This window comes from Phodopus roborovskii, unplaced genomic scaffold (assembly GCF_943737965.1).
Source record: "Phodopus roborovskii unplaced genomic scaffold, PHOROB, whole genome shotgun sequence".
In the NCBI taxonomy this organism is placed as follows: Eukaryota; Metazoa; Chordata; class Mammalia; order Rodentia; family Cricetidae; genus Phodopus; species Phodopus roborovskii.
In genome coordinates this window covers 2,079,973-2,107,015 of record NW_026125489.1, presented here as the reverse complement: position 1 = coordinate 2,107,015, position 27,043 = coordinate 2,079,973, and the positions used below count along the sequence as shown (strand labels likewise).

At 50.2% G+C, this 27,043-nt stretch overlaps 1 protein-coding gene across 2 annotated transcripts; it reads right to left on the bottom strand.

Moving 5' to 3' along the window:
* Positions 1-805: 805 nt before the first annotated feature.
* Pip4k2c (phosphatidylinositol-5-phosphate 4-kinase type 2 gamma) lies at positions 806-13,370 on the bottom strand. 2 transcript variants are annotated; one of them, XM_051176129.1, is made up of 10 exons: positions 13,151-13,370; positions 11,011-11,108; positions 8,915-9,011; positions 8,130-8,273; positions 4,844-4,990; positions 4,674-4,712; positions 4,016-4,129; positions 3,373-3,640; positions 3,115-3,218; positions 806-2,999 (listed from the first exon to the last, which is right to left on the bottom strand). In XM_051176129.1, the coding sequence occupies exons 1-10, from the start codon at positions 13,322-13,324 to the stop codon at positions 2,919-2,921; spliced, it is 1,266 nt and encodes a 421-aa protein (XP_051032086.1). In that variant the 5' UTR covers positions 13,325-13,370; the 3' UTR covers positions 806-2,918. The 2 variants fall into 2 exon arrangements, with proteins under 2 accessions (XP_051032086.1, XP_051032087.1); XM_051176130.1 differs by lacking the exon at positions 13,151-13,370 and adding an exon at positions 12,916-13,028.
* Positions 13,371-27,043: the final 13,673 nt, after the last annotated feature.

Genomic DNA, 27,043 nt, shown 5'->3' with positions numbered 1-27,043 from the left:
GTTGGATGGGAAGAGTTTTGGTAAAAAGGAAGACCCTGGAACTACACAATAAACCCTGTGACTAAACTACCTCCATTCCCTCCCTCCTGCTATAAGTTACCTCCGGTGACCCCCCCCCCCCAGATAGGGACTGGTGACTGGCTTTCCACAGATAGGGACACAGGTTGAGGTTGATGCAGAATGCAAAGTGGATAGTAAAAAGGCTCGGGTGACATTGCTGTCGAGTACGTGGCTCAAATAGTTAAAAATTCCCAAAGAAAGCAAGCTCTGCCCTGTTTCTCAACAACAGTCTCCGCCTCCTGCAAGTGGCTTCCCTGGGGCCACATAAAGCCAGGTTTTTCCAGAAGCCAAGAACTCAGCCAAGATATACTGAATCTCCCAGCAGCAGCAAGCATGTCACCCACCCGTTCCCATGCCCTCCCCCATGAACTGGAGGGCCGGTTACTCCTTCACTTTCCCAGGACCCTGCTGGGCTCTTCCTGCCCTCTAAGACAGCTTTCCCAGGAAGCCTGGGTGAACAGAGGGTCCCTTCCCTAGCTGTTAGGCTGGAAGCCAGAGTACTGGGGGAAGAGGGTCGCATCAGCCACCCACCACTCTCTGGCCACCATCACTGCTGAATTCCCACCAAGTTGAGGAACGTTTCCCACTCCCACACCTTAAGTGCACAGCCATCTTAGAAACCCCCCACATACTCTGGAGCCCAACAACACCTTGAAGACTAATCTCCAGTTGATCTCTGCACCCTGTAAACACGAGATTCCTCAGCATTTGAATTCAAAGAAAAGAAAAACATCATTTCTGTGAATGATTTGGACTGAATAATTTATTTTACTGTGTATTAGGAGTAAATACAGGTAAACACAGCTTTTTATTAATAAAAAAAATGATGGAAAACAGAAGCAATAAATGAAGATGACCATACTGCCCATAATACTCAACCTCATGGCTGGAGAATCCAGTTCTAAGGAGGGGCTGCTGGTGTCATGGGGCTTTATTGCATCAAGAGGGAAAAGGGTGATTATGGGATGGGAGAGACCCAGCAGGCAGGCCCCTCCCACCCCTGCTGGGCCTGCCTTTTGCCGCTTCCTTTGGTGTAAAGGTGAGAGGGGACTTCTCCCCAGGACCTCATGGCTTCTTATGAGAGTGACTGGTCGGGCCAGTCACACAGCAAAGCGGCTTTGTGCCCTTACTGCCCACTCCCCATCCCCAGGGCGTGGAGGCCTAAAGGTGAACAGAACAGCAACCATGCCAAAGGCTCTGGGCAGAGACAAGACAATCTATCTCATTGCAGAATCTTGTTTTCCCAGACAGTCTCCAGCATCTATCCTTGGCTGGCCTCAAACTTGCTATGTAACTGAGGGCGACCCTGAATACCTGATCCTCCCTGCCTTCCTTTCCCAAGTGCTAAAATTATAGGTGTGCACCACCACACCTGGTTTACATGGTGCTGGGGATGGAACCCAGAGCTTTGTACATGCTAGGCAAGCACTCTACCGACTGAGTTATAATCTCCAGGGCTCAAGCCCATACCTCTTTTTGAGTTTTCCTGAGACCATGTCTTACTCTGTAGCACAGGCTGTTCAAGCGAGCCTTGGACCCTCACTGACTCTGCTGCGGCCTCCTTGAGTGCTGGGTTTTTACAGGCATTAGCTGCTGTGTAAGCTCCTCTACATTCTGAGGGTGTCACACACTAACTCAACTATCTTTGGAAGGGGCCGGGTGATGGAGTTATGGCTCTGACTCCTCTCTGGGGGTGGGAAGATGACAAAGGCGGCCATCTGTCCCCCGGGAGACACATTAGCAGTGAGAGATGGGACAGAAGGGAACAGAATAACAAACCCAACTAGAAAAAGTGTCTGCGAAGAGGGAGGATGTGTGCTGGGTACTTATGTCCAGGGGATGGGGAGGTTCCCACACTCAAGATCTCTGTCCTCTTGAAATTATGGAAACCGAGTCACATGGAGCTGTTCCCTTGGCTACAAAGGGACCTTGGGATTTACTGGACAGGAAGAAAGGAATGTCACATAGGGACTGAACCTGGTACCCTGACCTGTCCTCCCAGGCTCCACCGCTCTATCCCCTCGCGGAAGGGTGCACCCCAGCAAAGGTGCAAGGCTCTGGGCAGGTGCAGCAGCAGAGGCCTCACACCTGGCCCTAGGCTCGGCTCGGACAGCTCTGGCCCGGCCGTGTCTGGGTTCCTGATCCAGAAGTACTCATGGCTACAGATCAAAGCGGGGTGGAATGGGGGAAGAGAATGGATAGTAGTCAATGGTTGACAGGGACCTTTCTCCATTCTCTGCATAGTCACAAAAGTCCGCTTGGGTCCTGCCTGTGAGGTGCCAGCCTGCTGACTGTCCACGCGTGAATGCCTGCACCCACACTTGCAGGACCCACACTTGCAGTCTCCTGAGAACCCTCCATCCCAGGGCCTGCAGGAAGAAAGCATCGCCACAAGAGCCCTACACAGGCATCAGCGTACACAGGCGTCAGCGAGACCCAGGCATTCAGTCTCTCCCACACAGGAAAGTGCATCGGGGTGGCTGCTTGAGGCACGTCCACTGTCCTGTCAGGTCCCGAAGACGGCAAACAACCCCTACCCCCAGCTCCTCCTATTTCATAGAAACAAGGTATTTTTCAAAGATCAAGGCACTTAGGAGTCAACAACAGCACTCTAATGAAGCAAGAGGGCTTCCTGGGAGTGGGGAGAGCGGGCAGCAAAACGGACGCGGGGAGAAAGGACAGCGTGCTTCTCGGGCAGGAAAAGCCTATCCACCAAGATGGAATGATTGGGTTGGAAGGAGCCTGCAGCCTGAATTTAGCAAGGAAGAGAAGTAGTGGAAAAATCCAGTTCCCCTAAGACTCTCAGAACCCACCACCTTCAACGTAGAGCAGCAGTCACCGTGGAGCCAGGCAGGCTCTTAGGCAAAGATGTTGGCAATGAAATCCAGGAATCGCTTAGCATACTGCTCTGGGTGGACAGTTGAGATCTCCGCTCCTGCCTGTGAGAAGGGACATGGGACAATGCGTGAGGAGACCTAGCACCTTCCCTCAGCCACCCAGCTGCTCTCTTTCCAAGAGGGCCAGGCCAAGAAAGGAAGGACTGGGGACTCTCACCCCGTGCTTGACAGTTTTGGCTGCATGAGCTGCCTTCTTCTTGGCATCATACTGTGTTAGGATGTCAATGAGGCCCATGAAATACACCTCCTTCTGGGGGGCCCCTGGGGAGAGACACTAACAATGAGGACAGGGTACATACAGTCCCAATTCCTCCCCCGTTTGTGACAAACTACTCCACCACCCTGGTCTCTTGTCCCCAAGGGTGTCCACCACCACCCTTACCATTGCCCTTAATGTCTCCCGCCTCTCTCTTACCCTCAGCACTCCGGATGGCATAGACGTCGATGAAGGACTCAAACTCTCCTGGGCCCAGCGGCCGGTGGGAATGAATGTAGCCTCCAATGCCCTCAGGGGAGGTGCCATAGGAGCCCACCAGAGCAGGGGGTCCGGCCAGGTTACAGTCCCCGTCCCACTCTGACTCGTCCTCCCGCACGGGCCCCTCTTCCTCCGGCTCAGAGCCCCGGATGATGTCGTGGATACCCAGCAGAAGGCTGTAGTCCATGATCTTCAGCTGCACTAGGAACTGAGACCCACTGACAAATCAGAGACCCCCGGGCTCCCACCCAGCTCCAGCTTCCACCCATATGCCTCCTTCCTCGAGTTTCTGGGCCCTCTTGGGGAAAGGGGCATACAGGCTGAGGTCAGGCACTACCAGGGGTCTGACAGCAACCCTGGCCCCTCCTAGTCAGCGCCCATTCCACTCCTTACCCCACCAACGGGCCTAGGAGTTTCTTCTGTTTGACCCCCAACCTTCTACTCTGCAAACCCCAAAAATGAAGGCAAGAAAAATCTTGTACCACAAATGGAAGGTAAAAAGCAAACACTACTGCTTAAATAAAGACAAAACAGACATTTCTTCTTCAAGTACACACGGCACCCAGGGCACCTCAATCACTACCTCCACATCTCGTTTCAGCTTCTCCAGAAACACTTTCTTCTCCTCGTCACCAATGTACACTTTCTGGTTCTTGTTGAGGAAGTCCATATCCTTAAGCGTAGGCAGCTCCTTAACCTAGGGTTGGGAAAAGAGCACCTGGACAATCACCCTTACCCAAGGCCTCAGACAGCCCTGCCTCCGCCCAGGGCTCTCTCTACCCCAGAGGCTTTGAACAGAGCAGCAGTCTTGTGGATGCTTTGGGCCTGGACTTGTCAGTTGCATCTCAAATGACACCCACCACTATCTGCTTATGGACTGCAGTCAACACCCTCCATACTGACTTTTCTTTCTTCTCCCTCGGGGAAAGCAGCTACTTGAATACAAGAGCTCAGAATGTGGTATGGAAAACAAGCGCTCTTCTCTTCACCCTGGGCATCCCCACCTCCCCAAACCTTCAACTCAGAATAACCAGTGCTAACAATAATGCTAACAGCCAGCCCTGCTGCTACCCCAGACCAGTAGTTTTGTTTTGTCTTTTTAAACCCCTTTTCTTTCTAGTAGTTTAAGGTAAGAACGAGCAGCTGCCATCTGTATCCATTATGGAGAGCTGCTGCTTTATCCATACAAATCCCTCCGACCTACCCTATTCCCTCACAGCATCACCAAAAAGGAGCATTACCTTTTCCTTATCACTGGCTTCCCGGGACACTAGAGAGCCCTGTGAAGACCAAACACTAAGTCAGAAGAAATGACCGGTAGAGGCCCAAGCCCAGTTCCTAAGAAGAACAGTCTCTCCTTTAACTGCAGTCACCAGTGCCCTTCCAAGCCTCACCAGGTCCCTGCTCTTACCTTGAGGTCGTACTTCCTATGCACAGGGAGACGGTGACTAAACATGTTTCGCATGACAAGCATGTAACTGTCTTCATTTTCCACACTGACTCGGTACATGCCCAGGAACTGGGGCAGAAGTGTGTTGCCATGACACTTCACTATGTACTAGGGAAGAAAATGAGAGGAAGAAATAAGGAAAGGGACACAGGGTACACAAACAGCCCAGGAACAGCAATCCAAGCACAGCTACTCTGGAGTCCGGCAGGAACCTCCAGCACAGAGGATGCAAAGCCAAGTGAAGGCAGGTCCCTGGAACTGTTCTTGGTCACCAGCTTCCCAATCTCTCAGTCTTAAAGTACCTTTTCTCACTTCATCCTTGTCCTCCTTTGTTTGACCCTGAGACTCACAGGGCTAGGGTGGGCCTCCAATTCCCGATCTGACTCTAGCTTCTAAACGTTAGGATTGTAAGAATGAGCCACTCTGCCTGGCTACCTTTACCACTTTTCAAGATGAGGAAGGTACATATTGTTACTCTTATTTTAGGCTTTGTACAAACAAAGTCACAGAACCAGGATTAAATTTAGTTACTTATCAATGAAATGATTGTTTCTTTATGGGTTAGAGTCCTGTAGTATAAATGTCTACAAGGAGACCTACAATTAATTTGGATTGTTTTGTTTTTTAAAATAAAGATGTATTATTATTATTATTATTATTATTATTATTATCATCATTATTATTATTAAATAAGGTTTTTCTGCATACCCCTGGCTGTCCTGAAACTCGCTCTGCCTTGAACTCAAAGATGCTGAGATTAAAGGCAGGTACCACTATATGCCTTACTTTTTATTTATGTGTCTGTGTGAACGCCCCAGGAGGCCAGAGCATCACTTGGAACTAGAGTTACAGATGGCTGTGAGCCACTTGGCATTACTGGAACCCAGGTCCTCTGGGTGAACAGGAAGAGTTCTTCCCCACTGAGACATCTCTAGCCCATCATCATTTTGTTTCTAAGTCACGTCAGATGTCAAGTAAAGGTGACCTGAAAAACTTGGAGTGGAGAGATGGCTCTTCAAGAGGACCCAGGTTCAATTCCCAGCACCTACATGGCAGATTGCCGTCCCTGCAACTGCAGTTCCTGGTGATCTGATATACTATTCTGGCCTCCAAGGGCACCAGGCACACACGTGGTGCATAGATATACATGCAAGCAAAACACCTGTACACATTATTTTTACCAAAAAATAAATAAAAGTAATAAATAAGCCCTCATTCATGGAAATGTCCTAAATCACTGAAATCTGATTTCAACCAACTCCTCAGTTGTCAAATCCAGTGGGGTATGTAGTCACTGGATTGTGTCAACTGCGCTTGACCCTTCCTTCCAACGGTGTCTCCTTTCACCCAGCCTCTGGTGTCCCCGCCCCTCATCCTTCATGGATGCTCTCGGGGAATTAATAATCCAAACTGCCAGTCCACACTGAGTCTCCTGGGGCACTCTACTTGTCTGTCTGTCTATCACCTATCTATCATCTATCTACCTATCTATACCCCTCCCTCCCTCCTTCCTTACCTCCTACCTACCTACCTATCTATCCATCCCCCCCCCTTCTCGGTTTTTAAGACAGGGTTTCACTGTGTAGCCCAGGCTGTCCTGGAACTTGCTCTGTAGACCAGGCTGGCCTTGAACTCACAAAGATCGCCTGCCTCTGCCTCCTGCGTGCTGGGACTAAAGGCATGTGCCGCCACCACCTGGCTAAAATTTGTGTTTTTACGAAAGGTTTTATTTTTGTGTGTGTGTCTGATTTTTAAGTGGCAGAAGATGGCTTTAATGAGCACTTAGTGATGCAGACCCTTAAAATGACACTCATGGACACCTAAGAGAGGGGTGAACTGCAGAAGACGTGTTCACATCCACACTCTCTTCTTCCAGGGACCTTGCTCTGTTTTCCCAGCTGTGGACAGCGGTGCCCAGCGCTCGAGGCCCCCTTGCCTTGACTTGGGTGTCCTCACAGGTCCTTCATGTCCACCGCGCTCTCTCCTCTCTCTCACGCACACCACTAGTTCCTACATGCTGTCACGGGGACTTTCTGCACGTCTCTTCTCTCTTCTGATTATGGTGCCGAGGACAGAAGGCAGGCCCTCACATGTGCTAGGTGTGAACCGTACGTCCATCCCTTCCTTCTGAACAGCCTGCTTACCAGTCCCCTGAAAGCTACCTCAGGATAAAGCCTGGATTTCTCCGTCACTTACAGGCCTTTTTCGAATTTGGCTCCAGCTTACTTTTCCTAATATCACACATCCCAGCCACACTAGGATTCTTGCAACCTCCAGCACCTAACACTTTCATGGTTCTGTGTATTTGCCTAGAATGCTCTCTGCCACCTGTCCAATGAGTAACCTCCACTCTAACCACTCAAAAACCAGCTCTGGGGTTGGCAACATGGCTCTGTGGCTACAAGTGCTTTTGTCTACGCCTGCCTGCTTGAAGTCAATCCCTGGATCTCCAGATGACAAATGGGAAAAAAACCAACTCCCTGGAGCTATCTGACCTCCACATGCCCAGTGTAGCATGTGTGTGCCCCCGTAAATAAACAAATGTAAAATACATATATATTTCGGTTTATTGAGAAAGGGTTTCTCCTTGTAGCCCTGGCTGTCTTGGAACTCACTCTGTAGAACAGGCTGGCTTCAAACTCACAGATCCAACTGCCTCTGCCTCTGCCTCCGCCGCCACACCCAGCTTAAAATAAAAATTTTATTAAAAAATACCAGGTACTAGGGCAATGCTTCAACAGTTAAGCACTTTGGCTGCTCTTGCAGAGGGCCTGGTTTAATTCCCAAAACTTGTGTGGCAGCACACAACTGCCTAACACTACATTCCCAGGGTATCTGAGACCCTCTTCCGGTCTCTTGAGGGCACCAGGTACATACACTGTGCCTCAACATGCATGCAGGTAAAACAGACATGAACATAATAATAAACTGGGAAAGAAAGTCAACCCCTGGGGCTGGTGAGGTAGCTCAGTGGGTACAAGCACTTCCAACAAGCATGACTACATGAGTTTGGGCCCTGGAACCCAGGAGGTGGAAGGAAGGAGGCCAAACTGGTTTTCAGGGTTGGGTGCCGAATGGGAAGAGTCGAATGACATTTTCCTACTAAATCAAACACAATAGGCATGCGGAGCCCCTTTGTGCTTCTGGGGGAGAGACAGGGATGGATAACGGAGAGAAAGAACAGGAGACCTCGGTCTGTGCGCTCACACGGGTAGGGTGGAGGACACACGGGCTGGAGAGGCCTGACCTGGTGGTAGTTGGAGAGGTTGCTATGCATGTCAGCGATGTCCTCACTGGACACCTCTTTGATAACAAGAGTGCGATCATAGGAGATGAGAAACCGACCATCGCTGCCTTCAGTTTCGCTTGGGGGACTTCGAGTAAGGGACACCTGGAGACAAAGAAGGTGCGTGCATGAGCACATGGACTTCCCGTGCCACATGACGATAGGACGACAATGGCCAAACAACTGCTTCCAAAGTGAGTGGAACTCTGTGATAGAGGCTGTTGAGATGCCTTGGTGGGAAAGGTGTGTGACTCGATGGCCTGAGTTAAATCCCTGGGCCCCACACCGTGGAAGAAGAAAATCAATTCAAGAAAGGTTTCCTCTAATCCCCACACACGCACATTCACTAAAGTCACCCACAGCCACAATGAGTAAATCCTGGGGTCAGAGATTCAAGAGGGGGTCCTAATGTGATAACCACACGACTGAATGAAACAGAATGTAAAACTCTAAGCGCGCGCGCATGTGTGTGTGTGTGTATTATATATCTCCTGCCTCCCCCAGAATAGCTTGATTAGTCTCATTACATTTTCAAAGATGACATTGATCACGCATGCACATACACACATGCACACGCACATACATACATATGCCCACGAATGCGCGCGCGCACACGCGCACGCACACACACACACACACACACACACACACACAGCATTAACCAAAGCTCTCGGTTTTCTGAATGTAACTGTCCAACAGGCCTTCTAGCTGCCAGGGACTACCCTCACTCCACAACAGCCTCTCACCAAGTAATCCTGGTCGTCAATGCCGAATCGATCTCGGAGGTTCCTGAAGACCTGGGGACAGTATTCCTTGAACTTGAAATGACTGGGAAGATTTTCTCTGAAACACAGGTTTTTAATCATCACACTATTGCCTGGTATAATTCTCACAAAACCCTGACAAGTATTTAGTTAGTTGTTGCCTTTATTGGGGTGGAGTGTGTGCTCATGTGTGTGCGTGTATGGAGGCCAGAGGGTGGAGTCCAGTGTCTTCCTCTATTGCCCCTCCCCCACCTTATCGATTTGAAACTGAACCCAAAGCCCAACATCTTTTGTGTGTGTGTGTGTGGGGGGGGCGGGGGCAGAGTTGAGACAGGGTTTCCCTGTGTAAGGGCCCTGGCTGTCCTGGAACTCGCTCTGTAGACCTCAAACTCACAGAGATGTGCCTGCCTCTGCCTCCCTAGTGCTGGGATTAGAGGCGAGGGCCACCATCACCCGGCTAGATACCATTTCCTGTAGGCTGTCTGGCCGGCAAGTTCCCAGCACCCATTTCCCTCTGCCTTCTCCAGTGCTGGGCAGACAGCAACACAGCCAGGCCAGCATTTTCCTGAGGGGGCTGTGGGTCCCGTGAGGGGGCTGTGGGTCCCGTGAGGGGGCTGTGGGTCCCGTGAGGGGGCTGTGGGTCCCGTGAGGGGGCTGTGGGTCCCCGCCTCAGTGCCTGCAGCCTCAGTGCCCGCTGCACATGCGCTCTCTGCCGTGAGCTGTCTTCCCATCCCCCCATTATTTGTTGTTTTAGTGGATTTTTTTTTGTTTTTCAGCTCGGCAGCAAAGGCTGGCCTTGAATCCTAATGCTCCTGCCTCATCCTCTCGCTGGCTCCTCGGAAGTACTTTAAAAGACTTACCGTTACCACTTTAGAGAAAAGTAGGCTGGCTCAGAGTGACCCAGTGACCTGCCTAAGTCAGGTCACATGGCTGGAAATGGTTTAAGTAAAGCAGGGGCTTAGCGTGCATCTAAACAGCGGCATTTCTTAAATCTCAAGCTCAGTAGAAATATCCTAAAATTGGCAGTATTTACTGATAGTTTAAATGGCATCATCTTGTACTAAAGGGGATTAGAGGCCACAATTTTTTTCTTCAGGAATCCCCACCAGAAGGTAATGATAGAGGTACCTGAATCCTAGTGTATTTATTTGATGAAACAGACCAGAAGATAACAGGCTGTATATAGAAGAATGAAGGCAACTCTTGAAATGTTTACATGTTAAAGATTTAAAATTAATTAATTTACCTATTGGTTATTTCTCAGACAAACTCACTCTAAGCAGCCCTGGTGATCCTGCAGCCAGAATGTAGACCAGGCTGGCCTGGAACTCACTGAGATCTGCCTGCCTCTGCTTCCCAGTGCTGGGAAAATGTGCCTCCTGCAGCTATTTATTTATTCTGTATGTGTAAGAGAGAGAAAGCAAGAGAGAGAGGGAGGGAGGGAGGGAAGGAGGGAGGGAGAGGGAGAGAGGGAGAGCACACACCAAGGCATGTGCATGGGGGTCAGAAGACAACTTCCAGGAACAGGTTGTCTCCTCCCACCATGTGCGTCCGAGAGACTGAATTCAAGTTGTCTGGCTTGGTAACATGAGCCCTTACCTGCCAAGGCATCTGTTAGCCCTTAGATATTGTGTTATGTTTTTTCAAAAATCTCAATTTTTGCTTCAGAACAGATATGAGACCATAAAACTTGTAAATTGACTTCTAAACCTAAAACCTTCAACTCATTTAACATTTTAAAACTTTCGTTGTCCTCTCTCTTTCTCTTGAGAGGGTCTCACTGTGTTGCCCTGGCTGGACTCACAGAGATCCCCCTGCCTCTTTCTCCTGAGTGCTGAGATTAAAAGGTATGCTCCACCAGGTCTGGGCCCTGTTTATTTTTGTTTCTTTAAATGTTTAGTTTGTGTGAGTGTGGGTATGTGGGTGCCACAAAAAGCTCATTTGGAGGTCAGAGGACATCCTGTGAGAGTCAGTTGAGGACCCTGAATTCCTTACCCACACCATCCCATTAAGCCTTCCTCCACCATGCCTTGCAGCTCCTTTTCTAGATTTCCCTGAGAAGGGTGAAGACCGCTTACCTGTGGAAGAGGTGATTGTTGACCTTGATCTTGGAGCTAGCCTTAAAGTCATCTGGCAGGAGCATCACTGGAGGCGGCACCTGGCTAAGCTCATTGATCTGAGGAACCAAGGCACAGGGAGGTAGGCTGTGAGGCACTGAATACAGGCCGGAGCCCACAAAGAGCAACTCCGCCCGCATGTCCTAACGTCGCTGTGGGCAAGGAGAGAGACACGCACCCGCTCCTTCTGCTGCCCAAGAGCCAGTGTCAGCCACCCTCACACGGCTCCTCACACTCCCACCCATGGAGTCGCATGCCCACAACAGCCTCTTTATATCTGGCAAGCCCTGCAAGCAACTGGGGCTATTTTTAAAGCTGTGAGGAATCCAGAAAGAAAAATTAGGAAGAAAAAAAAGCAAACAAGCCAAAAAAACCCAAGACAGTTACATGCTTCGTTAGGGGAAAGAAATGGCATTTTTGAAGTTCAGAGAGTTAATGGGACTCTGGGGGAGTCAAAAAGGGAATGAAATGTCCATATACCCCGAGTAACTCCTTACAAAGAGGACAATTCCAGATCACTCTGACCCAGATCTGGGCGGAAAGTCAAGGAAGAACAGCTGATTTCTGAGGAAACTAACACCTCCTCATATAATCTGTTCCCTCAGTGCAAGTCAACCAACAACAGGAGGGACCTGGGCACTATACCCTCTCCATGGTCCCCAAGACCTGCAGCCCACTAATTCAGGGTGCAAATCTATTCATTCCTTCTTCCTGGTGTTGCTATGCACCCCCTGCCTCTAATAGTGCATCTGCCATGCGACACTAATCCCCAGCTTATATTAAGTCCCTCCCCCTAGCTTTGAGCTCTCCAAGGGTAAGGGCCCACTCTAGCACCCTCTTAGCACAGTGTCTAACACGCAGTGCTCCCCAACTATTTATTAGATGGATGCCTCGTCTGATCATTATTATTAAACAAAGGCCACGGTCTAACCTAAATCCAGCATGCCGAGGTGCATACAACTGCTCTTGTCCTCAGGAGAAGGGAGGATGGAACATATTCCCCCAGAAAGAAAAGAAAGGACACTTGAGATTCCCAGCCTAAAGTCAGCAGTAGCTCTTCCTGGCTCCTCCTCGCCACCTGCTAAGCAGGCTGAATCATCACCAAGGCATATGTTCAAGGAATTTCTCCGTTCTACACACTTGAGGTCCATGTGTGCTGGCTGAGAAGTGGGGCGTTGAAGCTAAACTGTTTTACCTAAAGAGCTTGAGGTGGGTCTTATAGGTAACTCCGCCAAATCTTACCCAAGGAAAACCCTCCCCTGGAAGGTATCTCTAGTGAAGCATCCTACCTACCTCCACGACAGGTGCCTCAAATGCAATACTAAAGAGACCACAACAAACGCAAAAGCGAGCTAGCTAACCGATCACCAGTGATGTTCCAAATTAAAAGCGCTACATTCTTCTTCGCCCCCTTACACCTCCACAACCACAGCAGGACTAACACTCAAAAAAGTCGATAACCAAAATAGTCCCCATCAAGCTGACGATCACCGCAACCCTCCTACTCCCGACCTGAAGGAGAACCCAGCTCCTCCAAGATACCCTCAGGAAAGGAGGTATACTGGGCTCATGGGCCTCCTCCTTCGGAGCCCTTTTCCGGCTTCTAAAGATCACAAATAAGGTCCCTGGGACCACTGCTCATCAGCCTTTTCCTCGGTTACAATTTTCTCCATTTACACCAAACACCATCACTCCAAAGACCAAACGCATTCGGTCCCCTAGGGTCAGAGTTGGGTAGCTTCCCTGAAATGCTGCATCTGGGGGAGACAAGCAGGGTCAGAAGATCCAAAAAAGCCTGGACCTATTCCCCAGACACAACCCGAGGCTCGAACGCTCCCCGCACTGTGGCTGGCCGCCGGACCTCACCAACACCCCTTTCGAGCCACTCCCCTTGGTGTCCCTCAGGCTGGAGCCGGATTCTGGCCAGTGCCTGGAGCCGGAGGGTGGACCCGGCAGGAAGGAGTGCAAAGGACGGAGCTGGATTTCAGGTGGAGACGAGGGGACTCTAGTAAAGGACAGAGGGAGCACAAGAGTCCGCCGGGGCCGGGCCGGGGCCGCGGCGCGCGGAGCTCGGGGCGCTGGAGCCGGGGCCCGCTCTTACCGAGTGGGCGACACCCCACAGGAACACGCCCACCAGCGGGTCGGCGGCCCGGAACACCTTCACTTTCTGCTGCACGAAATGCTTCTTCTTGGTTTTGGAGGCGAAGCCGAACCCCGGGCCGGGGCCTCCGGCTGCCGCGGGCGCGGTGGCGGGAGGGACGGAGGAGGACGCCATAGTCTCCCGCGCACCCGAGCGAGTGGGAGCGGGAGCCGGCCGCGACTCCCGAGCCCGACCCGGAAGCGCTGCTCACCTGCGCCGGCGTCACGTGACCGGAGGCTGGCCCGCGGGCGCGCGCGCGGGGCGGGGCCGGCGGGGCGGGGCGGGGCCGGCGGGGCGGGGCGGGGCCGGCGGCGCTGGGGCTCCGCCCCCCGGCCCGCGCTGGGCTGTCAGTCACCTGAGATGCGGGGTGTCGCGGGCCCTCCCCGGCGCTGTGCGCTGTGCGGGGCGCCGCTCCTTCCCTTTCCGGTTCTGTCCTGGGACAGCGCTCTCTTTGTGAGACGGGGAGGGGGGGTCTCCTCTGCCTTGTGCACGTTGGCTCCAAACTTGCTGTCCCCCTGTCTCATCCTCATACGAAGGGTGGGTATCACGGAGGTGTGGGTCGATCCTCCATGAAGTTGGGGTTGCAAAAGAATGGGCATGGCGAATCTGAATATGTATTTTAAAGTCGTTTTATATATGTAAGTGTTCGGCTGGCGCGATGTAGGTTCAGTGCTCCTAAGGCCAGAGGAGGGCATCGGATCCCCTAGAACTGGAGTTGTGGATGATTGGGGGCCACCGTGTGGGCGCCGGGAATTGAACCTGGCCCTCTGGAGGAACAGCCAGTGCTCTTAACCGCTGAGTCATTTCTTCGTTTCCTGGAAATCTGAAGTGTCTTCATTTGTTCATTAATTCGTCTCTTGGAAAAGTATTTACTGAGAACTTAACTTGAGAACCCACTACTGTTCTTCAGGCCGATGCTCTGATTGAAGCAGAGGAAAAGTCCACCCTACAGGAACGAAAACTTTAAATTCACGGACTAGCCAGGAAAAGGTTGCAGTGTTTAAGTGTTAAAAGCTAGGGACGGTGATAAAACTATGCTGGGCAGTACTAATCACAAGGAAGGGACATGTAATTGGCCAGGAACCTTCCAAGAGGATCTAGGCATAGAAAGCAAAGCTCCAGCTGGATGGTAGCCCACACTTTTAATCCCAGCACTCAGATATCAGTGAGTTCAAGGCCAACCTGGTGTATACAGTGAGTTCCAGGACAGCCAGAACTGTTACACAGAGAAACCCTGTCTCGAAAAACAAAACAGCTTCCCAGGCAGAGAACAGAACACAAAGATGACGACCAAAAACAATGTAGTTTGTGGGGTGACTCCATGACAGGTGCAGACGCAAGGTTAGAGACGGGAGGTGGGCAGTGAAGACCCTTTGCACTGTTAGTGTGTATATTAGGGTGACGTGGACCTTCCGGTGGACAATGAATGTTGCAAAAATCCGTGTATTGATGGTGGACTAAAACAGCGAGGAGGGAATGGCATCTGCAGATGCACAAGTTGGGGCCGGAAGTGTTGCTCAGTGCTACAGGGTTTGCCTAGCATGTGCAAGACCCGGGTTCAGTCCCCAGCTCCACAGTGAATAAAGAGACACAGGAATAAAATAAACATAGCTCAAGGTCAATCGGGAAAATTCAGTGGGAGTGTGAGAGTTGAGGGAAGGAGAGTCCCAGGCTGTGGCTACACTGACAGAGGTTGTGGGAAAAAAGATTGCGACTGGCCATAGGGGCCCAAAGTGTCGCGGAGTAATCTGGACTGGGGTACAGGCTTGAGGATTATTGTGGAATCTGTGGTCACGATGGACGTTCCTCGGTTCTCGGTGTTAGGATAAAGCTCGTGGGGACCTTGGGTGCGGGACCATGGAGGATTCCATGGCAGGTGAGGGTGACTGAGGCGGGGGACAAACACGCCAGGCAGACAGAGCTTTATTAGAAAGGGAAGGGGAGGGAGAAGGAAAGAGACACAGAGACAGAGAGCAGAAGAGGGGGACAGGAAAAGTCGCTGCCCCCGGGGAACCTGGGGGAAAGAGGAAAGAGTGGAAAGCGGAAGAGGTCATAAGTGGGCGGGGTCCTCTGCACCTGGGCCGACCAGGGCACTGCCTCAGGGCCGCCAGCGTAATGCCTGGATCCTAGAGCAGAACACGGGGACAAGCATCATTTAGGAGGCCGATGAAGAGTGGTGAGGTGCTTCTGTGGGTAGAGGCCCTTGCCACCGAGCCTGGCTACCCACGTTCTCCAGCCAAAACCCCCATGATGAAAGAACCAACTTCCACAGGTGCCTTCTGACCTCCACAGGCGTGTGTCTACCCACACGCGCATGGACACATACACAATACATGTGACTGTTAAGTTAAAATGGGGCTGGAGAGATGGCTTGGCAGTTGAGAGCACTGACTGCTCTTCCCGAGGACCCAGGTTCAGTTCCTGGCATCCACACAGCGGGCTCGCAGCCATCTGTAACCCCGGTTGACAGGGACTCCTGCCTCGTCCTGAACAGCTTGGCCCTGGAAACCTGGGAATGAAAAAATGACAGACAACGCAGAACAGGTGTTATAATTTTCAAAAAAGCGGCACAGGAAAGAAAGACGCCATGTGACACCACAGGGTTCAAGCGGAGGGTTTCTGGTTAGGGGGAAAGGATCATAAAAGGGGGAGGGGGAGGGGAAACCAGCTGACCTACTTCTGCAGACAGGAGCAGTGGGAGAGATGTGTGTGTGTGTGTGTGTGTGTGTGTGTGTGTGAGAGAGAGAGAGAGAGAGAGAGAGAGAGAGAGAGAGAGAGAGGGGGGGGGAGGGAGGGAGGGAGGGAGGGAGGGAGGACGGAGGCGGCAGGGCCCTTTTGAAAGGAAACATCGTGAATGTGCACAGGTGGTGCTCTTACTGGGCAGTACAGGCACCTGAACTCTAATAACAGGAACGCAAAGGAAGCTAGGATCAGGTACGCTGTGATGGAGACAGCTCCGAAATACTATGTGCAGCGGAAGGAAAGGGCAGGGGTCAGCCAGTCCCAGGAGGAGGAAGCTGCAGCTGCTAGTTTTTGCACACCTTGGTCGGTAAGTTGTAAACGTTTGTACTTAGACCAAACAAAGGAAGGCTCTCTCATGCTTTTGAGCCTCACCCAGGCAAGGCTTTGCCATTTCAAGGAGCCTGAGGTATTGGAGTCCTTGGCATGGTTGTGCCTGGACCTCGTCTGCTCCCCTCAGCATCTGATGTCCTTTTCTGAGTTCTTCAGGCACCAGACACACGTGTGGCACGCATACATACATGCAGGCTAAACATTCAAGCACATGAAATAAAAAGAGGCTGGTGTGGCTAGGAATGGTATAGAACACTTGTGATCCCAGCGCTTTTGAGCCTGGGGCAGGCAGCTCTCAACCTCAAGACCAGTCTAGGCTAAAACAAACAAAAAACCGGCTAGTGAGACTGCATAGCTAATCGGTGGTTAAGAACATGTACTGCTCATCCAGAGGACACAAGTTCGGTTCCCAGCACCCAAATCAAGCCTCAGAAAGATCTGATGCCTCTGGCTTCTGTAGGTACCCACACGCTCATGTTCACGCATGTGCACACACAATTAAAAAATAGTGAAGATAGATCTAAAAAATAAAATAAAGAGGTTAGTGAAAGATTCAGAAGGGATGGGCAGAGGGGAGAAAGCCAGGTTGCCGAAACTTGGGAGGTAGAGTTTTAACAGGGAGGAGTGACGAACACGGCCAGGTAAGGCATGACCAGAGTTGAGAAACACCTGTTTCCATTTGGTAAACTTCAGCCTTTTGGGGGGATAAATCAGTGTAGATTGAGGAAGGAACAGGACTCGAGGAAGTAGGGATGGAAGCCAGAAACCATGAAAGCCAGCATTTGGGAGGTAGAGACATGGAAACCATGAGTTTTCTGACAGCTTGGGGCTTACGGACAGAGGACACCCTCTCCCTAGAAGGAGACAGAAGTACACGTGGGAAAAGGGCTTGCTTCTGGAGAGGCAGCTGTAAGAAAGTAAATCCAAGCTGGGTGGCGGTGGCGGTGGCGGTGCACGCCTTTAATCTCTCTCAGCACGTGGGAGGCATAGGCAGGTGGATCTCCTTGAGTTCAAGGCCAGCCTGGTCTACAGAGCGAGTTCCAAGACGGATGGGGCTACACAGAGGAACCCTGTTTCAAAAAAGAAAAAGAAAGTAAATTCAGCTGTGCGTGTGATAACACACACCTCTAATTCAAGCACTCAAGAAGCAAAAGTTTAAAAAAAAAAAGTAGGCGTATCTCTGAGTTCAAGTCCAGCGTAGTGTTCAAAGCTACACAGTGAGTGCCAGGCCAGCCAGGGATACACAGTCAGACCCTGTCTCAAACAAAGGAGGTCCATCATTTGTCAGAAAATGGAAGAAAAGGTTGTGTCCTGCCTGTGGCTTTTTGGGGAGCCAAGGAGCAGGAGTGAGTTACAGGCTTATAGTTGACTGTACAAACGACTTGAAGCAAGCTGTGTCACCAGATGGCCCCCAGTCCCCCTGGACGACTGGTGAAGGCCACATCCCTGATCTTCCTGCCTACTGAGCGGGCGTCTCTGTAGAACATTCCCCTTTCCTGCAGCGGTTACTAAAGGCTCACAGGACAGTCTAGAGGCTTGTGACACAGAACTTCCTTTGACTCCTGGGTCTTGTAAGTTTCATGAACTTCTAGTCTTAGGAGACCCCCCTCTTATATTAACACTCCATGCCTTCCTCTGACGCTTAGACTCTTTCTGCCGTACTGTGTGATGATATGGATGTGTGAACCGCCCCCCTTGCCGGGTACCACTGAGCCTGGGCCGCTGTGCCACATCAGCAATTCCTTGCAAAGCTTGATCTATTATGACTGCAATAGCCTTTAGGGGAAGGGGGATGTCTTTTCTTCTGAGAAGGCTGAAAACTCCAGCCACAGATCTGTGCCTGGCTAACAGTACCAAAGCTTAATTCCCTCCCATAAGAAAGCACTTAGCTTCATCCGGCACAGTTATGCCACAATTGCACCAGTGGGCTTATTTTCCCTGGAGGGTGAGTAATAGAGAACACAGGACTATAACTGAGTAGGACTGTTGGTAAGAATTAAGAGAATGCGCAGGGCCTTTGGCACTGTAAAACGCAACAGTCATGAAGGAAGCTTACAGGGCAGTTGACCTGGTATTGCAGTACCTCCAGGAACAGGGTTAGGGTTAGGGTTCCCTATGCCCTGTAGCCAGGGTCTTACCCTCTATTTCTAGCATGCCACCAACAGCAGGGGGCCTCAGTTTATAGGGCGGTATCCCATTCCCATCATTGGGATATTATTTAGTAACCTTGTTGCTTCTGCGAATTCCCTTTTCAACCAGTACTGGCTAGTCCTATGTCAGTCTGACACAAGCTAGAATCATCTGAGAGGAGGGAACCTCACTTGAGTAAATGCCTCCATAGTATCTGGCTGTGGGCAAGCCTGTAGGGCATTTTCTTTCTTTCTTTAATTATTATTTTTTTATTATTATTTTACATGCCCACACCAGTTCCCCCTCTCTCCCTCCGTCCTTCCCTCTTACCCTCTCTCCCCCCTCACATGCACCCTGACCACCCTCCCCTCCCATCCCCCCACCCCCATTCTACATGTAGGGCTATGCTATCCAGGTGGGGTCATGTAAATCTGTCAAGTCATTTGAAGTAGGGACTAGGACTTCTCTCCTGTCTCTAGGTTAAGGGAGTATCCTTCCTTGGAGGATGTATCCTGGTTCCACTGTCTGAGGTCCCTTAGACTGCTCAATCTTTCTGGCTGAGACTCATATTCAGGGGGGCCTGAGTCAGTCCCATGCTGGCTTCCCAGCTATCAGTCTGGGGGCCCGTTAGCTCCTCCTTGTTCAGGTCAGCTGTCTTTATGTGTTTCTGCAACCTGGTCTTGTCCTCTCTCTCTTTGCATCTTGGTTTTAGTTCAACTCAGTGTTTAATTATGGGTGTTTGCTTCTGCTTCCAACAGGTACTAGATAAGGGCTCCATGATGGTGAATAGGTTAGTTGTTGATTTCACTATCAGGGAAGAGCATTTATGGTAGCCTTTCCACAGGACCCGGCAATCCCCCTCTTAGGCATATACCCAAATAATCCACATCCATGCAACAAAGACATGTGCTTAATTATGTTCATAGCAGCATTATTTGTAATAGCAAGAACCTGGAAGCAACCTAGATGCCCCTCACCTGAAGAATGGATAAAGAAGATGTGGCACATCTATACAATGGAATACTACTCTGCAGAAAAAAATAATGGAATCTTGAAATTCGTAGGCAAGTGGATGGCACTTGAAGAAACCATCCTGAATGAGGTAACCCAGTCACAAAAAGAGGAACATGGTATGTACTCACTCATACATGGATTTTAGACCTAGAGCAAAGGATCACCAGCCTATAATTCACACCACCAGAGGAACTAGGATACAAGGTGTATTCTAAGAGATTCATATAAAGTCCCTCACAGAACTGGGAAGGGATAAGTCCCCCAGAGCTCAGGGGAAGTGGGGGGGCAGTGAATGGAGAGAGAAGTAGGAGAAAGAGAGGGGGAGGAGAGGAAAGCACTTGTGACTAGGGAGATTGAGTCAGGGTAGGAATAGAAGACAGAAAAGAGAGAGAGAACATAAAAGATGGAGCCATTATTGGTTTGAAGAGAAAACTGAACCTAAAAAAATGTCTAGAGACCTACAAGACAGACTCCAATTAACAATTTGAGCAACCCATGGAAAGGGCATTTTCTTAATTAGTGATTGATGGGGGAGGGTTTTGCTCATGGTGGGTGGGACCATCCCTGGGCTGGTGGTCCTGGGTTCTGTAAGAAAGCAGACTGAGCAAGCCATGATGAGCAAGCCAGTAAGCAGCCCCCCCCCCCCATGGTCTCTGCATCAGCTCCTGCCTCCAGGTTCCAACCAAGTTTGAGTTCCTGTCTTGGCATCCCTCAGCGGATTGTGATTCAGGGTATGTAAGTCAAATAAACCCTTTCTTCCCCACATTACTTTTGGTGTTCCGTCCCAGCAATAGTGACCCTCAGACACCACCCATGCAGGGTCCTTTACCTTCTTTAACTGCTGGTTAACTTTTCTAGATGCCCTTCCCAAATTTGCCCTACGTCCAGGGTTAACATGACACTGTGAAACCTTTCTCAAGGGGGTAAGGGAGATCTCTGAAAGCCCGTCCCCCCCATTCCAAGTAGGTGCCAGTTGGTCTTAGGTGGCTTAGGAGATGCTTTGAAACTGTTAGCAAGGACCAATATATCATGCTGGGTACAGTGGCATGGATGAAGGACACATCTCCACCCTCCATGGTCCACAGCCCTTTCCCACGAGCCACCCCACCTCTCCCTGGAGGACAGCTGCTGCCAAGGCTGTCCCAGAGCTGGCTTCCCAGCTCTGATGGCCCTGTGGCCACAGCCTCCCCATCAGCCACACCTGGCTGCCAAAGGGGCCCCAGGCTAGGCAAAGTCTCCACCCCCTAGAGTGCACTGTTTGAGGGGAACTGTCTGCAGTCTATGCTCAGGAATTATCCCTGCCCACCTCCAGGACACGCTTGATGCTTGACATCCACCTGTAGGGCTCCGCTATCCTCTCATCCTTTGGTAAACTGTTGCTCGGGCACTTTTATTTTCCTTTTCCTTTTCTTTTTTTTTTTTTTTTTTTTTTTTTTTTTTTTTTTTTTTTTTTTTTTTTGGAGGGGGGAGTCGGTTTGAAACATGGTTTCTCTGTGTAACAGTTCTGCCTATCCTGGAACTCAATCGGTACACCAGGCTGGCCTCAGGCTCAAAGCTCTGCCTGCCTCTGCCTCCCGAGTGCTGGGACTAAAGGTGTGCGCCACCAACACCTGGTCCAACTTTTTTTTTTTTTTTTAAAGTCTCACCACGTAGTTCCTAGATGGTCTGAAATTCTCTATGTAGACTAGGCTGGCCTTGAACTCACAGAGATCCACTTGCTTCTGCTGGGTTTAAATGCTGCACCGCCCTCCCTTCCCCCCCCCTTTTTTTTTTTTAACAAAACTGCGTTAGCACTTTATAAGTCCAGTTTGCACACTAGTGTAAGCCATTCCTCTTCCCTGGAGCTGTCCTCTCACAAGGCAGTCGCCACACTCAGGAAGCAGAGGCAGGCGGATCTCTGTGACCTCAGGCCGGGTCTACAAAGTGAGTTCCAAGATCCCCAGGGCTACACAACGAGACCCTGTCTCAAAGATCCTAAGTAAGTAAATATTATGTAAATTCTGTATATTTATTAGTATGTATTATATACATATATAATATGGTGTGTGTGTGTGTGTGTGTGTGTGTGTGTGTGTGTAAACTACTGCCTCACAGGTTGTGTTTCACCGGCCAGGCTGTGAACACGCTCATTCCTCCTTTACAAGTCTGTACCAGGTTCTGGTAACTCAGCCGTACAGTTCCCCTTCATCACCAGGACCCTTCTTCATGCGCTCATGCATCACCAGGACCCTTCTTCATGTGCTCATGCATCCCTCCTTCCTCAGAATGGAACTCTGTGTCAGATCAGGGGACGTCTTCTACCTTTCCTGTCTCACTTCCCTTTCTCGCTGTCTGCATCTCCCCTGACAGGCTCTTAGATATTTTTTTGCCCCTTTGGTCCCGGGAAAAGCTCTTTAGTGCAGATTTAAATTGTGCTTTCCCATTGTGGCCCTTGGGAAATGGCAAGCTGACACCCCAATCTCACCCTCCACCTTCTCTGCTGCATCAGAGCTCATCAGAGGAAGAGTGGCATCTGTTCCCTCCTCCTCTGTCTCTCTCTCTCATAACTAACCCCCTAACTTGGTGACTCCTTTCTGGGTAGGCAAGCCAAGCCATAGTTGCATTGCGTGTCACCCACAGCCAACGCCATGCCACTGCCACAACAGCAGCCTGCTTATGATGCTGCTCTATTGTGCTACTTCAGGGACTCAAAATCGGTCTTACACATCTATACTCATGTAGAGAACCCCACTCATCAGGAGGAAGATGGCCACTGGCACTCCGCCGCCAGCCATGCCTCATTTTCAGATACCTCAGCCTTGGTTTCGGATCTTATCCCAGGTAACAGAAAGTACACAGGTGCCACTACAGACAGGAAGCATGCCAGCCCACACCGCGGGGGGAAGGTAGGCATTCCTCCCCACTTCCCACCCCAGCCAGATCATCCTACCCCTCACCGGGACCATGTAACTGCCCCTCCTCAACTTATATTTGGCTCTGCTGACCCCTTTTGGGGCCTTGTTGTGTGGCTTTTCAGGATGCAAACGAATGTCTATTCACTCTTGTCTAGGCTGAAGAAAGGATTGCACCCAAGTCTAGCTTGGTGACTTAGTAATGGCTTCTTGGTGGTGATGTGGCACTTGCTGAAGCATGGATGAGGGGTCGAAGGAGTGACTCACAGGCAGATGCATCACCAAAAACAAAACAAAGCAAAAAACACTGTGAGGCTGTGTCTCAGGAGCTCCTCCCTGCAGGCAAGCCACAGAAGCCTCCTCTCCCAGAGTTCTCTGCTGCTGACAGACCTTGCTGAGAGGTCTTGAGACTCCTGTAATTGTCCCAGGATCCTGAGTTTTGTATTTCCCCTTAGTTTTCTTTTTTGACTGTTTCTTGTGAGACAGGGTCTCCCTACATAGTCCAGGCTGTCCTGGAACTCACTGGCCTTGAACTCAGACCTGCCTGCCTCCCAAGTGCCAGGCTTTCCTTACAGTTTTCAAAGCCTAATAAATTATTTATCTTCCTTCCTTTCCCAAAGAGATAATGTCTATATTTGGAGGAAATATCAACAGAGCACGTGCACATACAAGCATGTAGACATGAGTGTTCTGAAGCAATACTTTCAAGATAAAATCTGTCTGGGAAAGGAACTCCTTAAGACAGGATGCCCATTCTAATGGGAAGGTTCAGGAAGTTCCCTAAACTGACCAGATGCACTAGACCCCTCCCTCCCAAGCATATATAAGCAATAAGGACTGCTAAGGGATTCTCTCAGACAAGCTGAGCTTCCTGGAGACACCCTCCCACCTGTGGAGCTGCTGCCTGCAGGATTCTGGAGGGAGCATTTGGTGATGCAGCTCTCTGAGTCATGTCTGCTCCTGTAAGACCTCACCCATATTCCTGTAACTCCAATCAGACACTGGAGTTAACTGCTTTGGCCTGTCATTGATTCCCTACCTGGGGTGAGTAGATGTGTGTTTATGTCTCCCCAGGAAGTGTCATGCAAAGGAAAATTTTGCACTTGAGTCCCTTAATTTTCCCTTTAGATCAGAAGCAAAGTTGTCTCCAAGAGATTGGAGGGGGCCTAGGAGACGTGGGATGTAAGCCAGGCGCCCTGGAAGGCAGGCAGGGGAACTAAACAGGAACACAGGGGTGGGGAGATTCTGAGCTGCACCGAATGGCCAGATGAGTCTGCAATGGTCCCAACTGTCTGATTGTACGGTTTCCTCCAGCATGGATGCCTTGAGAGCGGGCAGAGATAAGAGTGGTGGTCAGAAGAATGTGCTAGCTGATCTTGGAACAGCAGAACAGAGCTGTTGTCAAGGGAAGGACAGAAATATGCTGGGGTGGGGTGGGGTGGGGTGGGGTGGGTGGGTGGGTGGGGGTGGACTGTGATTGGTAAAAACATGAGAACAGGATACAAAGTTAGCACTTATAGACACCCTAGATAAACACCGGTGGGTGGGTTGGATAAACTGGAGCATAGATGCGCATCTGTACACTTTTTAGCAAGTTAAGTGGATACATAGTGACAAAGATCTCCAGAATGTATTGTCAAGAGAGAAAATGTCCACATATTCTAGAAATGCGTGGGAAAACACCTGCAGGGATGTAAACATGCACAAATATTTGTGTAATTACATATTCAGATGCATACATAAACACATGCAAGGACATGTGTGTGAATATATATTGTGTTTGTGCACATATATGTGTAATATATCTATATTAACTATAAAATTGAGAGAAGGAGGGAGGTTGGAGGAGGAAGATTTTCAGCTGGGCATGGAGGCCCGTGCCTGTCAATACTTGGGAGGAGAACCGGGAGTTTAAGGTCAGATTCTCAGACACAGTATGAGGCCACTGGGCTACATGAGCCCTGTCTCAATAAATAAGATTGTCTTAGTTACTTTTTATTCCTGTAACAAAACACCATGACCAAGGCAACTTATAAAAGAAACATTTAATTTGGGGCATGTGGATCCAGGGTTGGAGTCCATGGCCATCCTGGCAGGGAACACGGCAGCAGGCAGGGGGAGGTACTGGAGCAGTGACAGAGGTCTTTGAGGCCAGTGGCACACCTCCCCATCCTTCCCAAGCAGCTCCACCAACCCGGCAACAAGTTTTCAAACAGGAGGCTGTGGGGCCCACTCTCAGAGCACCACCCAGGGGGCTGGGGTGATGGCTCTGTGGTTAAGAACACTGGCTGTTTCTACAGAGGACCGGGGCTCAGTCGTCAGCACCCACATCACAGCTTACAACCATGTGTAAACAACTCCAGTTCCTGAGGACTTGATGTGCTATCCCAGCCTCTTAAGGGCACCAGGCATGCACATGACAGACATACATATGTGCTTGCAACATACTTATAAACATACAAACAAGCAAAAACCCTTAAAAATAAATAAAAAGCAACAACATAGTCGTCATTGGATTTATTTTATTTTAAAGGTATCTGTGTCCACCTAGTAAATACACACTGGGATTTGTGCAGTTTGGTCTGTCTTCCACGCTGGCATGCAACATTTTGGCAGATGTGAGTGGGTGGGCCAGGCGGCCCTCTTGGTGACCTGGCTCTCTGAAGAGGGATGCAGTGAGTGTAGGGAAGGAGTGTGGAGAGAAGTTACTGGTAAAGGGGCTGTTTCTTGCTAACATAAGGAAGCGCCTTACATCTTGCTGAAGAGAAGGATGTGTCACCCTCCACCTCTGCTGTGTACCTTCCCATTTCCTTGTATTTTGAAAAAATCCATCTGGTGGCAAGATTACACAGCTTCTGGGGGGGGGGGTCCTGAGGCCACAGGCAGGGCTCAGTCTCCCCTCCCCCACCCACTGGGTCTGAGACTGTGGCTCATGCATCCCACCTGGTCTTTCTCTGGAGTTGTGGTTTTAGGGTGGGGGAACCACACTGAACCCCTCTTACAAATAGTCTTAGGACTATTTCGGGGCCCTCCACTAATTAAGCATTTTCCACTGTGTTTGGGGAGTTATGACAAGAAAGATAGCATAAACTTCTGAAATACGTCATCGTTTTGGTTGGTTCTTGTTTTTTTTTTTTTTTTTTTTTTTTTTTCAGTTCAAGAGATAGATGAGACCCCGAGCCCTCATCACACTAAGTATGTTGGACAAGCACGATGCCTCTACGCCACCATCAACGCCCTGTGTTGCTTTTTATGTCTTCCTGCCTAAGACCTATTTTTAAAAAGTGTTTGAAAATTGCCGCTTGGGATTTGCCCTGTACCGCTCCGATACTCTTTCCATCTCTATCATTCCTAAAAAGTAACAAACAGAGACTCCCCGGAAGGAGTCACAGACACTACAGCCTGTGTTAACCAGCAATCACCAACACAGTTTTCCTTCTGGCCCTGGGACCTGAACAACAGGCTGCTCTGCTGTGACAGAGTCCTGGCCTCACACCCCGGGTGAGACTGGTAGTGCCATCCATTCCGGCAGTTTCTGGAGAGACAGATACCTTAGCAGGCAGGAGGAGAGGGCTACCTGAACTAAAGCAGCGCCCTCTCGACTGCTGGGAATGCTGGGGACAAATCTAGGTTTGAGCCCTCTGCCTCTGTCATCTCTGAAAAATCTGATGTGTCCCTTTCTCTTTTGTTTTGTTCAGGCTATCCTGGAACTGACTGTGTAGTCCAGGCTAGCCTCAAATTTAGCAATTTTCCTATCTGGGCTTCCTGAGAGCAACATTGGCAAGTGTGAACAGCACCACACCCTGCTTTTGTTTTGGGGTGTGGGGATGAAAACCAGAGCTTCATGCGCTAGGGAAGCGGTCTGCCACTACGCTGCACCTCCTACCCCTGCCTGTCCGGAAAGTGCACTTGGTACCAGATGAAAATTGTAGAAGTAACTGTACAAAGAGAAGAGGGTATGCTGGGAAGAAGCCAGACCCCAGCTTGAAGGGAAGGCATCTAGAAACAGCTATTCTGTCAATGACGTGGAAACCCCAAACCAGAGTCAGGAGTGGGAGGGAGTACAGGCAGCCCAAAGGGGAGAAGGTGAGCTCATAGCTTCAACCTGAGGGCACTGCCGTAGGAAGTCACATGGCAGTCCCCACGCTGTTCACGCCCCAGACCCAGGGAACCTACTGTTCTAACTCTGCTTGCTTGTAACTGTGGGCAGACAGGTGAGTGACAGATCCTCGAAGGTCTGCCTTCTTGACCTTTCAGAGTATTTTTTTTTTAAATCAACTCTTAAGTTTTGGCTGTGATATCTGCAGTAGAAAGTATCAAAAGAGGCTTGAGCCAGAAAAAGAAATAGCCCCTGAGCGGTCCATACTCCCAGTCTGGGGAAGAAGGGGACAGAAAACAGACTTCATGGATGGAAGTAAGCTCCTACAATCTCCTGACTCGGGGGTGGGAGGGGCATGATTTCCCAACCCTCCCGCTGGGACCTGCTCTGTGTAAAGGGGGGGGGTCTGTTTCTCTCTTTTCGTAGATGCTAAGACATTCTTCTGCTTAAGGCTTTGTATGTACACTGTATGTATGTGTGTGCATGCATGTACACGTGTGTGCATGTACACGTGTGTGTGAGCAAGAAGGAGCACGGCCCCCCAGCTCCGTTTTTCCCTTATCATCTTGTGATGGTGGGTGTAAGAAACGAGTATATGGAAGAAAGAGGAAGACTCTTCCCTCCTCCCTAATGCCGAATGAGGAGGGG